The sequence below is a fragment of the Vipera berus genome, assembly GCF_964194415.1.
Source record: "Vipera berus genome assembly, chromosome: 2".
In the NCBI taxonomy this organism is placed as follows: Eukaryota; Metazoa; Chordata; class Lepidosauria; order Squamata; family Viperidae; genus Vipera; species Vipera berus.
Genome location: NC_138203.1, coordinates 117,407,154 through 117,421,091, shown reverse-complemented (window position 1 = coordinate 117,421,091; position 13,938 = coordinate 117,407,154). Strand labels below are relative to the sequence as shown.

Genomic DNA, 13,938 nt, shown 5'->3' with positions numbered 1-13,938 from the left:
CTCTTTATTTTTTTTGAGCAGTATATGTCAGTCCTTTTCCTATTAAATGCATAATCAATCCAATTGCAGTTGAATTAGAACTCCCCCAAAGTCTACGACAAATCCACCCAGTTTTCCATTACAGTTTGCTGAAGCCTGAAATTACACCCACATTTAGGCCTGCAGCCATTCCTCTTCCACCACCTATCAAGGTAGAGCGCAGCATTTTGAAATTAAAGACATTTTAGACTCTTTCAAACATCACAGCTCTACTCAGTATCTCGTGACCAGGAAAGACTTTCCTGCCTAGCAGAACCAGTGGGTCTATAAGAAACATGATAAAGCCTCTAGGTTACTTAAATGTTTTCATGCTCATTATCCTGATAAACCTGATTGATGTATTTGTATTCCTCTTTCCCCCTTCCCTCTTTCTGTTTTCCAGGTGGAATTGTCGTTCTATTAGGGGGGCCGTATGTCAGACCCCTCTATTTTACTTGCTGGCATTTTATTACTGCTTTGGCTGTTTCTTTAATCATTTTGGGGGTTTGCTATTCTGGGGGCGGGGTCTGCTTGCTGGGGGATGTATTCACTTTGATTGCTCTTTGAGTCGCCCTCCCTCCATGAGAAAGGAATGTGGCCTGAAGACATCTGCCTTAACTCCAGATGGCAGAGCCTGGGACCGTTGGGAAACGAAACCGAGAGAGACCTTGAGATGTATACTAAATTGCCAGGCTCTCAAAACATCTTAGCACCTATGGATTGGTTGGAATTCAATCTGATTGTTGGACATGCGGGGGAGGAGTTTTGAATGGGCATTGTGATTTAACCTTTCACGCACAAAATCTTCAGGCCTTGCTTTGCTCTATTGCTATCACTAACTCTCAATAAAAGTTCCCTTTGAAACAATGTTTCAAGAGTTCTGCTTTCTTGGGAGATCTAGTTGAGGCAGATCCTTACACTTTTATGGAACCCCCAAGTGTTCAAGGAACCCTCAAGTCCTGAACTAGTGTCTCTTGTCTTACTTTTAGCTATTGGGCATTAAGTGTGACCTTCTCAAAGCAGTGCCCTTCAATTGCTTTGAATTAAAATTCCCATCATTCCTAAGGCACCATATTGGGAACAAATGCTTTCACATATCAGCATTGGATTTCTTGGATATCTTTTGTTTGATGTATACAATCCTTCATGCTAAAGCTCACTGGGTGTCTTAATCTCTTCAGCTTACAGGCTCGCATTGCTCATAGAATCCAAGAACTTGAAAATCTTCCTGGGTCCCTGGCTGGAGACCTGCGTACCAAAGCAACCATTGAACTTAAAGCCCTACGACTGCTGAATTTCCAGAGACAGGTAGGTGATGCACTGCTGAAATTTTGTTTCTCAGGACACCTTTGAACACTGAAATTAAATCAGTCATCTCCAGAGTTTGCATATATTGCAAGAAAATGAAACTTATGGTTGAATAACTTCCTTTAAATAAAATTCTTATAGAAACTCCTCTCCTTAATGGAGCTTACCTAAATAAGTGCCAAGTGGCTTTGCGGATAGTTCTTCTCATGCAACAGAGTGATCCTGAATTTTCTGCTGCAGTGGAGCTCCAGTTTCACATGCCAGTGGACCGTCCTGTTTCACCTCAGCCCTCTGAAATGATCCCTACTGAACGGGTGAGGTAATTTCACAGGCATTTTGAATATAGAAAACAACAGCATGCCTAAAAGAATCATAGTGGCTCTGTTGGCAAAGAGGGTTTTGTTTTTCATTTTGTTCATTAAGCTTTAGGTATATTTTGACATGAGATCTTCGCAGCAGCGTGACTAGAAAAAACAAGGAGGCAAGGACAGAAGTGAAGTAAATTTTGATAAAGAAACCACTTTGCAACTCAAGCTAGAGAGCATGTCTAGTCCTTCTGTATCCTGGAGTGGCTGGCTGGTGTCTCTGTAATAGCCTTTTATTTATTTTATTGGATTTGTAAGACACCCAATTCAAACAAATAATGCGAGTAGTGTACAACAGAAAAACAAGTAAAAGGAAAAGTAAATTACACAAAATATACATAATATTTAAATGTAAATGTTCTTTCAGCCAGAGTATAGCGGTAGCGTAACAAATTTAGTAAGAATGCCAGGTTTCACATAAATGTCTGGGTGCTGTTTTAGGGACTGAATTGGAACCGAGATGTGTTCCTGTTTCAACACATTGCTACTTTTTGTTAATCTCTCTTCTCCATGGATTTTTGGAATCAGTTTTATATTTCTGTCTTATGTTGCATGGCAACACCAACTCTTTTTCTATTTTTCAGAAGGATAGTTCGATGGGTGTTGCATTTTTCTTTGCTTCTATTGTCCAGGCAGAATTCAGTACTCTTAAAAATAAGAATAGGTAAAACTATTTAAACTATGAAAAAGCAGCAGAAAAAACTGTTCTCAGAGATGTGTCAGATATAGTAAACTCTTTTTCAGAAGTATTTATCATTACATGTATCCTTATGTATTTGTTGTTAGCTGCGAAGTTGTGTCCGACCCATCACGACCCTATGGACAATGTTCCTCCAGGCCTTCCTGTCCTCTACCATCTTCTGGAGTCCATTTAAGCTCACGCCTACTGCTTCAGTGACTCCATCCAGCCACCTCATTCTCTGTCGTCCCCTTCTCTTGCCCTCAACCTTTCCCAGCATGAGGCTCTTCTCCAGTGAGTCCTTCCTTCTCATTAGGTGGCCAAAGTATTTAAGTTTCAACTTCAGGATCTGGCCTTCTAAAGAGCTGTGAGGGTTGATCTCCTCTAGGACTGACCGGTTTGATCGCCTTGCAGTCCAAGGGACTCGCAGGAGTCTTCTCCAGCACCATAATTCAAAGGCCTCAATTCTTTGGCGCTCAGTCTTTCTTATGGTCCAACTTTCACTGCCATACATTGCAACTGGGAAGACCATAGCCTTGACTATACACACTTTTGTCGACAGGGTGATGTCTCTGCTTTTTAGTGTGCTGTCTAGATTTGCCATGGCTTTCCTCCCCAGGAGCAAGCGTCTTTTAATTTATTGGCTACATTCCCCATCTGCAGTGATCTTGGAGCCCAGGAAAATAAAATCTGTCACTACCTCCATTTCTTCCCCATCTATTTGCCAGGAATTGAGAGGGCCAGATGCCATGATCTTGGTTTTCTTAATGTTAAGTTTCAACCGAACTTTTGTACTCTCCTTCTTCACCCGCAACAAGAGGCTCTTTACTTCTTCTTTACTTTCTGCCATTAGAGTGGTATCATCTGCATATCTTAGGTTGTTAATATTTCTCCCGGCAATCTTAATTCCAACTTTTGATTCATCTAGCCCTGCCTTTCTCTTGATGTGCTCTGCATATAAGTTAAATAGGCAGGGCGACAGCATACAGCCTTGCCAGACTCCTTTCCCAATTTTGAACCAATCAGTGGTTCTGTGTCCAGTTCTCACTGTTGCTTCTTGACCCGCATATAGGTTTCTCAAGAGACAAATAAGATGGTCTGGTACTCCCATCTCTTTAAGAACTTGCCACAGTTTGTTATGATCCACACAATCAAAGGCTTTGGCATAGTCAATGAAGCAGAAGTAGATGTTTTTCTGGAACTCCCTAGCTTTCTCCATGATCCAGCGTATGTTGGCAATTTGATCTCTAGTTCCTCTGCCTCTTCAAAATCCTGCCTGTACTTCTGGTAGTTCTCGATGCACATACTGCTGGAGTCTAGCTTGTAGGATTTTAAGCATAACTTTACTAGCATGAGAAATGAGTGCAATGGTGCGATAGTTTGAACATTCTTTGGCACTGCCTTTCTTTGGAATTGGAATGTAAACTGATCTTTTCCAATCCTGTGGCCACTGTTGAGTTTTCCAAATTTTCTGGCAAATTGAGTATAGCACTTTTACTGCATCATCTTTTAAGATTTTGAATAGCGCAGCTGGAATACTGTCACCTCCACTAGCTTTATTGTTCCTCAGCTTTTCTAAGGCCCACTTCACTTCACATTCTAGGATGTCTGGCTCGAGGTCAGTGACCACCTCATCATGGTTATCAGGGACTTTAAGCTCGTTCTTGTATAGTTCTTCTGTGTAATTTTTCCACCTCTTCTTAACCTCTTCTGCCTCTGTTAGGTCCCTGCCATTTTGGTCCTTTATCATGCCCATTTTTGCATGAAACGTTCCCTTCATCTCCAATTTTCTTGAAGAGATCTCTGGTCCTCCCTATTCTATTGTTTTCTTCTATTTCTTTGCACTGTTCATTTAAGAAGGCATTCTTATCTCTTCTAGCTATTCTCTGGAATTCTGCATTCAGCTGGGTGTATCTTTCTTTTTCTCCCTTGCCTTTCACTTCCCTCGTTTCCTCAGCTATTTGTAAAGCTTCCTCAGACAGCCATTTTGCTTTCTTGCATTTCTGTTTCTTTGGGATGGTTTTAGTTGCTACCTCTTGTACAGTGTTGTGAACCTCTGTCCATAGTTCTTCAGGCACTCTGTCTATCAGATCTAATTCCTTAAATCTATTTGTCACCTCTACTGTATATTCAACAGGGATATGATTTAATTCATACCTGAGTGGCCTAGTGCTTTTCCCTACTTTCTTCAGTTTAAGCCTAAACTTTGCAACGAGAAGCTCGTGGTCTGAGCCACAGTCAGCTCCTGGTCTTGTTTTTACTGACTGTATAGAGCTTCTCCATCTTTGGCTGCAGAGCACATAGTCAATCTGATTTCTGTGTTGACCGTCTGGTAATGTCCATGTGTAGAGCCGTCTTTTGGGTGTTGGAAAAGAGTGTTTGCTATGACCATTGTATTCTCTTGACAAAATTCTATCAGCCTGTGCCCTGCTTCATTTTGTACTCCAAGGCCAAACTTGCCTGTTATTCCGGTTATCTTTTGGCTTCCTACTTTAGCATTCCAATCCCCCATGATGATAAGGACATCATTTTTTGGTGTTAGTTCTATAAGGTGCTGTAGGGCTTCATAGAATCGGTCAATTTCATCCTCTTCAGCACTGGTGGTTGGGGCATAGACCTGGACTACTGTGATATTGAATGGTTTGCCTTGGATTTGAACTGAGATCATTCTGTCATTTTGGGGATTGTATCCCAGTATTGCGTTTCCTACTCTTTTATTGATTATGAAGGCTACTCCATTTCTTCTAAGGGATTCTTGCCCGCAGTAGTATACCTGATGGTCATCTGAATTAAATTCACCCATTCCTGTCCCATTCGCTGATTCCCAAGATGTCGATGTTCAGTCTTGTCATCTCTTGTTTGACCACATCCAGCTTGCCTTGATTCATGAATCTTACATTCCAGGTTCCTATGGAGAAAAAATCTTTACAGCATCGGACTTTCCTTTCACCACCAGATACATCCACAGCTGAGCGTCCTTTCGGCTTTGGCCCAGTCGCTTCATTCCTTCTGGCGCTACTAGTACTAGCCCTCTGCTCTTCCCCAGTAGCATATTGGACGCCTTCCGACCTGAGGGGCTCATCTTCCAGCATCATATCGTTTTGCCTTTTGGTACTGTCCATGGGGTTTTCATGGCAAAGATACTGGAGTGGGTTGCCATTTCCTTCTCCAGTGGATCACGTTTTGTCTGAACTCTCTGCTATGACCTGTCCATCTTGGGTGGCCCTGCACGGCATAGCTCATAGATTCATTGAATTACGCAAGCCCCTTCACCACAACAAGGCAGTAATCCATGAAGGGGATCCTTATGTATACAGATGTTTAAATTTTAACATGTATTCCGATATTTCACAATATATGTAGAGACAACATAAAATGTTTTAGTCAACATATACAGAAAGTGAAGCATTTGATTGGACCCCACTTTATTCTCAGTTGGCATCTTCTTTTAAAATTTTGATTCACAGTTGCGACAAGAAGTTGTGGTCTGTATGAGAAGAGATACTGCCCTGGAAACAGCGCTGAATGCTAAGGCATATAAGCGTAGCAAACGGCAATCCCTACGGGAAGCTCGCATCACTGAGAAGCTGGAAAAACAGCAGAAGATTGAACAAGAAAGAAAACGCCGGCAAAAACACCAGGTACCTATTGCTTCTACTTTAATTTGAAAAAGTGCCATGTATTCATATAGTCTCAGCTTACAACCACAGTCGGGACCACAGTTTCCATTGATTAAGCAAGGCAGTTGTTATGTGAATCATGCCAGATTTTACAACCTTTTTTGCCACAGTTGTTAAGTGAATCACTACAGTTGTTAAGTATACCTTGCAGTTGTTAAGCAAATCTGGCTTCCCTCATTGACTTTGTTGGAAGCTGGCTAGGAAGGTCACAAATGGCAATTGCCTGATCCTTGGATGCTGCAACCATTGTAAATTCAGGCTGGTGCTAAGCATCCAGATTTTGCTCATGTGACACTGAGGATGTTGCTGGAGTCATAAGTGTGAGGACTAATTGTAAGTCACTTTTTTCAATGCCACGGTAAGTTTGAACAGTCGCTAAACAACCTGTGATAGGATGCCAAAGTGGATAAATAATTAATGCATTGTATTTATTATTAGCTTATTGGAATAAATAAAAGTTACAAAGATGTACATTTGGACAGTAGCTAACCATTGTCAAATGTGAATGAGCTAAGTGTGCCAGTGAAACACCTTCCAAATCTTTGAATAAAGAGGAAAGCTAGGAAACTGTCAGTAGAGGAAAACTCATAGAGAAAGAAAGAAAAGGTTAGAAGTTAAGAGAAGAGATAAGGAAACATAGGGAAAGGAAGGGTGATTGTGGGAGAACTGGAGAGGCCACCATTCAGAAAACACAGATCTATGTATCTATCCTGCTTTATGTAGGTTTCCTTTCTCTTAAACTGTAACTTATTGTTTTGTTCCCCTTGCTTCAGAGTGAAATGTAGAAAAGACTTCCGTTGTTTTAAAATGATAGCTGCTAACACAGCATCGAGACCATGATGTGTGGAAAGTGACCACAAAGCAAGGAGAGAGCATAGCATTCCATTCCATTCATGCTAGGGACCTCTGCTCTTTGCTTGGAGTGTTGAGGCCTCAAGTAGACGCTGGTGTTGTAGTCTCAATCCAAATATAGAGATGATAAATGATGAAAGGAGTTTTCCGACAGAACTAAGACTTCCTACTTCACAAAGAAGCTGAAGAAGAATGAGTTGCAGTCTCATCTGATCTCCTTAGTGGATACAATAAGTGGATAACATTTAAAAAATAATAAAAGTTGTATTCATCAAGCTTGCGCTTGGCAATAAATATGGAAAGAACTGCCTTGTTTCTCCGTAATCCGCAAGTGATGAGCAGGAAGCAAAGGGCTAAGATCAGTTTTTCTGTCCTCAGTTACGGACAGCAGTTGATTTATTACACGTAGTTTTTGTTTAATCTATACTCCATTTAAACAAGATCTTCCTTTTTTTAAAAAATCCCATTTATATCCCGCCCTTCTCCGAAGACTCAGGGCGGCTTACAATCTAAAGCACAAATCAATGTGCTTAGCAATAGCCTTCATTCTATGTATATGCCTGCTTATTAGGGCTTTCGCCCCCCCCCCAAGCGGCATTATTACAAAGTCAGCTTATTGCCCCCAACAATCTGGGTCCTCATTTTACCTACCTCGGAAGGATGGAAGGCTGAGTCAACCTTGAGCCTGGTGGGACTCGAACCTGCACTAATTGCAGGCAGCTGGTGTTACTTAAGGAGGCATTAGCCCACTGCTCCACCAAGGCTCTTTGCCAGAGTTGCTTCGCATAGTAGAATCTAGCTAGTTTGCTGCATATTGGACCTCTGAAGGTCCCCTCTACTTGAGCTACATATGTCTGAAAGTTCCGAAATTCTGGAAATCAGCCAGAAAGAAAGCAGAAACAAACACAAAGATTCCTTTTGGATGCCCTGAAGCTAGTCTTGACCCCTGGAGCTGATAACATTTTGCAATAGTTTTTCAGAATGTTGGCAACTGCTGACTATATAATCAGGTTTTAACACTTACATGAAGCTTATGTGCAGTTATTGATACAATTATATGTAATTATTGATGCTTGTGATACAAACAAGCTCTAACCGAGTGTAATCTCAGTAACTTTAAACTGTGTGGACTTCAGTTCCCAAAATTCCCCAGTCAGCCATGATGGCTGGGGAATTCTGGGAGTTGAAAGCCACTGAGGTTGAGAACCACTCCCCTAACCCATGCATGACTCATTCATTAAGCCATTTTCTGTCAACTCTCTCTTTTTTTTTTTAGGAGTATCTCAACAGCATTCTCCAGCATGCCAAGGATTTCAAAGAATACCATCGATCAGTCACCGGGAAGATTCAGAAGCTGACAAAGGCTGTGGCCACCTATCATGCGAATACTGAGCGAGAACAAAAGAAGGAGAACGAAAGAATTGAGAAGGAGAGGATGCGCCGGTTGATGGTATTCCATGCATAGAATGAATCTGACTGATCATTTACATGAATGGTCCCAGTATAATTTAAGAAAATTATAGCTTGAGTCTGTGTACTTTCCAGGCTGAGGATGAAGAAGGGTACCGAAAGCTTATTGATCAAAAGAAAGATAAACGCTTAGCCTACCTGCTACAGCAGACAGATGAATATGTGGCCAACCTCACAGAACTGGTGAGACAGCACAAGGCTGCACAGGTGGCAAAGGAGAAAAAGAAGAAGAAGAAAAAGAAGGTAAATGAGTTAAGTCAACCTGTTGGGATCTGTGAAATCTCTCAGAGGCAAGCCCTGCATAAACCTTTGATTTGAGATGTGTCACATGTCAGTCTTCCAGGGGCTGAAATTGTCTTGAGATCTCATACGAGAAAACAGAGTCATTTCGTGCAAAATCCGGTTCCCATTTAATGATACATCTCTTATATTTTTATTTAAGAGGTCATTAAACTATGGTGTCACCCAAAGCTGCATTGCTCGCCTCCAAAGTTTATTAGAAAACTGAACCAGAGCACTTCAAAATGAAAATAATATGTTTAAATAAACCTCTCTACATTTATGATAGAGAAGTCCAAATATCTAAATTAATGTTAGAATGAAAATGTTGATTCTTTGTGCATTAAAACTGGAAAAAGTAACCTAAATGCCTTTCAAATACTTCTCTGCCTTAAAATACTTCTCTCCATTGTAATAGATGTTTTTCCTGATCTTCATTTCTTTTAGAAGGCTGAAGTTGCGGAAGGACAGACCCCAGCAATTGGACCCGATGGTGAAGTAAGATTCTCCCCCCCCCCCACCGAACCAATTTACCGTATATACTTGAGTATAAGCCGACTCGAGTATAAGCCGAGACCCCCAATTTCACCCCCAAAAACTGGAAAAAGTTATTGACTCGAGTATAAGCCGATCCGCCGTTCTGCAAGCCTCCGCCGCCAGCAGAGGCTCGATCCGCCATTTTGCAAGCCTGAATACACAGGAATACCCTGTGTGGCCGCGGCTCTCGGGGAAGCCCTGGCTGTCCGCTTCCTCGCTCCACGCTGCCATTCGGGGCCCGTGCGTTCCCCGGGCAAATCGCGGCGCCCAGCAGGCGAGGAAACACGCCCGCTCCAGTCGCCCCCCCTTCCCTCAGGAGACACGAAGCAAGTGACCGCCCGGAGCTTACCGAGGACTTGCGCGCGGCCGAGGCTTCGGTGCTTCCAGGATCGCGCGCACCTCTCCCAAGCCGCCGCCGTCCGGAGACCTGCCGAAGTTTGGGGAGGTTTGGGGAGGTGCGCGCACAGCTCCCCAAACCTCCCCAAACGTCAGCAGGTCTCCGGACCTCCGCGCCCTGCCTGCCTGCTTCTTTCCGCTGCGGAAAGAAGCAGGCAGGCAGGGCGCGGAGGTCCGGAGACCTGCCGACGTTTGGGGAGGTTTGGGCACCTCCCCAAACCTCCCCAAACTTCGGCAGGTCTCCGGACGGCGGTGGCTTGGGAGAGGTGCGCGCGATCCCGGAAGCACCAAAGCCTCGGCCGCGCACAAGTCCTCGGTAAGTTTTTTTGTTGACTGGAGTATAAGCCGAAGTGGAATTTTTCAGCCCAAAAAGTGGGCTGAAAAATTCGGCTTATACTCAAGTATATACGGTAATTGTGGCTATAAACGTGTGTATGGATTTTATTCCACAATGAGTACTTGATTTCTTATGGTATGGAAACTGCTTTTATTTGGACTAGCAATTGGAATGCACTGACGCAAGCAGCTGGTGTTGAAAATTGTTTTAGAGGCTGCAATTGGTGGATCAAAGTTTCACCCATTGGATTCTCATAGGAATGCGTATTTTCTAGTCCAGTTTGTATTATGAATATCCCATCAATTAGAAATTACTGTATTCTGGCAAAAACTGATACTTCATCAACTCATCAGCATCATAAGCACAAACGGTAGCTTCAACAAATAGGACTGCCCAGTTACACATTGCCAGATAGAAGGAAAGTGGTATTCAATGTGTGAGTTTGGGCCACTCATTCTCTCTCAGTCTAGCCTACTTCACAATTGTTATGGGGGGAAAAACTGGAAAGAGGGCTGTGGATGCCACTGTGAATTCCTGGAGCAAAAGTGGTATAAAAAGTCTAAGGAAGAAAAGAACATTTGCACCTGTTTGCAAATATCTATAGATGCAAATAAACACACTGACTGGAACAGAACCCATAATACACTTAACTACCATAGGAACATTTCTGAGGCAGTCAATTGTTAATCCAATTAATCTGTTTTTTAAGGGCTGACAGGTTGGATATGGTTGGTGAAAGTCATGAGCCACTTTTTAAGCGATAGACAGCATGCCCAGGGTACCCACTGTACCAGCTTAGCCAGGCAGTGTTTTTAATGTCTGTTCAGTTGTATGGGTAAGTATTGGTCCTATGTTAAAGATAGATTTTTGCTGGCTCAGGAATTCTGGGAGTTGAAGTCCACGAGTCATAAAAGAGCCAAAGTTGCCTACCCCTGGTCTAGTGTAACCTGTGCTGCTGTCCCATTGCTTTATCCAACCCATATGGACAGTTAAAAAAATATATGTTAAGGAAAGAAAGATGGAAGAGCCACATTTCATATAGCCATATTAGGAACTGTCCATCTGGAAGTCCATTTTTTCATGAGATTGCAACTGTATTAGTCTCCCACCTTCATAGGCATAAGCTCTACTGAACTCCCTAGATCTAGTTTGCCCTGCTAAAGTTGTATTCTTAATACTTAAGACGTGTTCTAAAAATGACTGCTTATCATTTTGATGACTCCTCACTTAACAAAGATGTATTAAGGTTTGCACTCTGCTCCCAAATGTTACCAATAGAACCTTGGAGACAGCTTCACAGGACAAAAAGTGCTTACCTTTTGATGGTGTGTTTACAGTTACACGTCTATGGAGATTCTCAGTCATCCAGGTCAAGATTGTCCCAAAGGTGCTTTTTCAGGAGGCAACTGGACTTCCTTGTTTTTGTTTTTGTTTTTTGTTTTTTTGAAGACGTTTCGCTTCTCATCAGCTCTTCAGCTCTGACTGGATGGCAGGGATAAAGGACCTTTGGGACAGCCATGATCTGGATGACTGAGAATCTCCATAGACATTTAGCTATAAACTTTGGGATGAACATCCTTCGAATAGTGCAGGAGTATGAACAGATTGCCAGAAAACATTGCACACTACAGGAACCATTTGCACTTCAGTTTGAGATTCAGACCACACAGACTCATCCCCAACAGTCTGCGCCTGTCTTCAACAGTGAAAGGACACAGGGCAGAAAACATCCTGCAGCCAAGAAGGCTCCACACACATTTGAACTATTCAGGTGGCCCTGATGACACAAATAAACCTCCAGGTGGCTTCAACAACTCTAAAAGAATGCAAATGACCAACTGTCTGCAAGGAGTATAAATCCTTCCATTCCCCACCTTCCTGTCAGAACTGAAGAAGCTTTGTGGATGAGAAGCAAAATATCTTCAAAGAAAAACAAGAAAGTCCAGTTGCCTCTTGGAAAAAGCACCTTTGGGTTTACAATTACACTTAAGCAATGCCATTTTCCCCTCTGCTTCCTCTTCAAGATGCATTTTATTCTTTTAAAAATTATTTTAACAGATATTTGGAAACACAGCCAAGAAAAAAGTTAAAAGAAGAAAAGTGCTATATTAAAGTGACAGTATTACTGTATACAAAAGTATATATTTAGCACTTTTAAACCATTATTAAATCTAGTCAATATTTTGTAATAAAGCCACTGACAATCTTATTTTGGGGTATTGCAGCTTTTAATTAATCAAGAAAATTTTTAACAAAGAAATTAATTAAAATGGCAGCCCATATTATAGAAAAACATCAGTCAGAATAAGCAATAATAGAATTTTCTCTCTAAGCTCAGAAAATCTGGCTGTGTTATAATGAACCAGGCAAACTTGCTTATGGAATGGGCAGAAAATCTGGTATTTTAAAGCCTGATGTTGTATGCAGAGTTATAATCAATAAATGGTTTCTAGGTTGATTTAAATTCAGGATCAGACTTGTTTTTTAAATTCAAAGTTACTTTGACATTAATACTCCCATAATGTAACCTGTCATTCTTCTAAGAAAGAAATTGTGTGTATTTCCAGAAAGAAACAAAGTATAAAGCTGTTCCTTTCCTATGATGAAACATCTTCCAGAGTTGTTCAATTTTGAACAATTACCAAAAAGCAAGAAAACATTATCCAACCTGATTATTGCATTTGCAACAGTTTTTAAGAAAAATGAAATATCTATTTTGGTAATCAACACTGGTATAATAAGCCAACAAAAACATTGTGCATTTGTTTTCGCCTAGTATGAATTTCTCCTCACAGTGAATTTGATATTTATCTTCCACTGATAGTCCCACTGTTGCGTATCAGTTGCCCTGTTTAAACTGTGCATCGATTTAATCTTTGCTTCTGAATCATATTTTGGTAACAACTTACGAATGAACCCTAGCAGGTGTTCTGAATGTTCTGTTACAAACCTTTCAGATTCAGTCATGGTTTCTGAGGATTCCTTTTTCTTTTTGTCATTTCTTTTGAACTAAACAACTTAAATTGCAGTTAATTGAAACCATTTAGGTATTTCTGACCAAGGAGGAGATCAAAAGATTCCATCTTTGTTTTATTAAAGATTAAATGAACCTTTAAATAAATCTTGCAATCTATACCAATTATTATTTCTCTACTGATGAGATATTTTAGAATCATACTTTATGTGAAAAATACATTTTTAATATCTTATTGTATTTCTTCAGCCTTTAGATGAAACCAGCCAAATGAGTGACCTCCCTGTGAAAGTGATTCATGTTGAAAGTGGGAAAATTCTTACTGGCACAGATGCCCCAAAGGCTGGACAGCTGGATACCTGGTTAGAAATGAATCCTGGGTCAGTAGCTTGCAGAATTCATTGTTATATTTTCCTCAAGAAAAGTGACATGCAATATGTCTATTCTGTGCATTTTTTAAAAAAAAAATCATAGCAATGTTCTGGGGTGGGTGCCCTCAAGCTTGTGAAGACTGTCGCCTGTATGTGTTGCTAGAGTGGACTCTGTGTCTGGAGTCTCAGCAAGCTAGCCTGTTATCAAGGCAAGCTAGCACCTCAGTTTACCAGACTTTAGATTTTCAAAAGAGATTAGATCAATTCAGGGATGAATAAGAGCTCTTAAACTTTCCAGGTGAAGAGGAAGCTCACAAACACATGACGATGGCGGTTTAGGACATTTAGGCATGGACCCTTGACAGCGTCTCCTTCGCCCCCAGCCACCCATCTCAGCCCATTTACAGCCAGCTTTCCTCCTCCGCTGGTCTTTCCATGGCCATTCTCCACGGGCAATGGGCCCCTGGCCCTCCATACCTCGCCCTTCGTCCCTGCACATTCGCCCAGAGACCATTTGACCTTCCCCTTTGGAGACAGAGAGACCAAGTCACCCAGTCAGCTTTCATGGCTAATTTGGGACTAGAATTCATATTTCTGCTAAGCTTGTAAGCCGCCCTGAGTCTTCGGAGAAGGGCGGGATATAAATGGAATTAAAATAAATAAAAAAATAAA

General features: G+C 41.6%; 1 protein-coding gene across 7 annotated transcripts in view; it reads left to right on the top strand.

The window, feature by feature from the left end:
* SMARCA4 (SWI/SNF related BAF chromatin remodeling complex subunit ATPase 4) overlaps positions 1–13,938 on the top strand; it is a 106,472-nt gene that overhangs the window by 46,142 nt on the left and 46,392 nt on the right. For all 7 annotated transcript variants that reach the window (XM_081317203.1, XM_081317202.1, XM_081317201.1 and 4 more), the window contains exons 7-12: positions 1,200–1,326; positions 5,838–6,011; positions 8,179–8,352; positions 8,448–8,615; positions 9,099–9,149; positions 13,145–13,275. In XM_081317203.1, the coding sequence (XP_081173329.1) occupies positions 1,200–1,326; positions 5,838–6,011; positions 8,179–8,352; positions 8,448–8,615; positions 9,099–9,149; positions 13,145–13,275 (825 nt within the window). The remainder of the gene's footprint in view (positions 1–1,199; positions 1,327–5,837; positions 6,012–8,178; positions 8,353–8,447; positions 8,616–9,098; positions 9,150–13,144; positions 13,276–13,938) is intronic.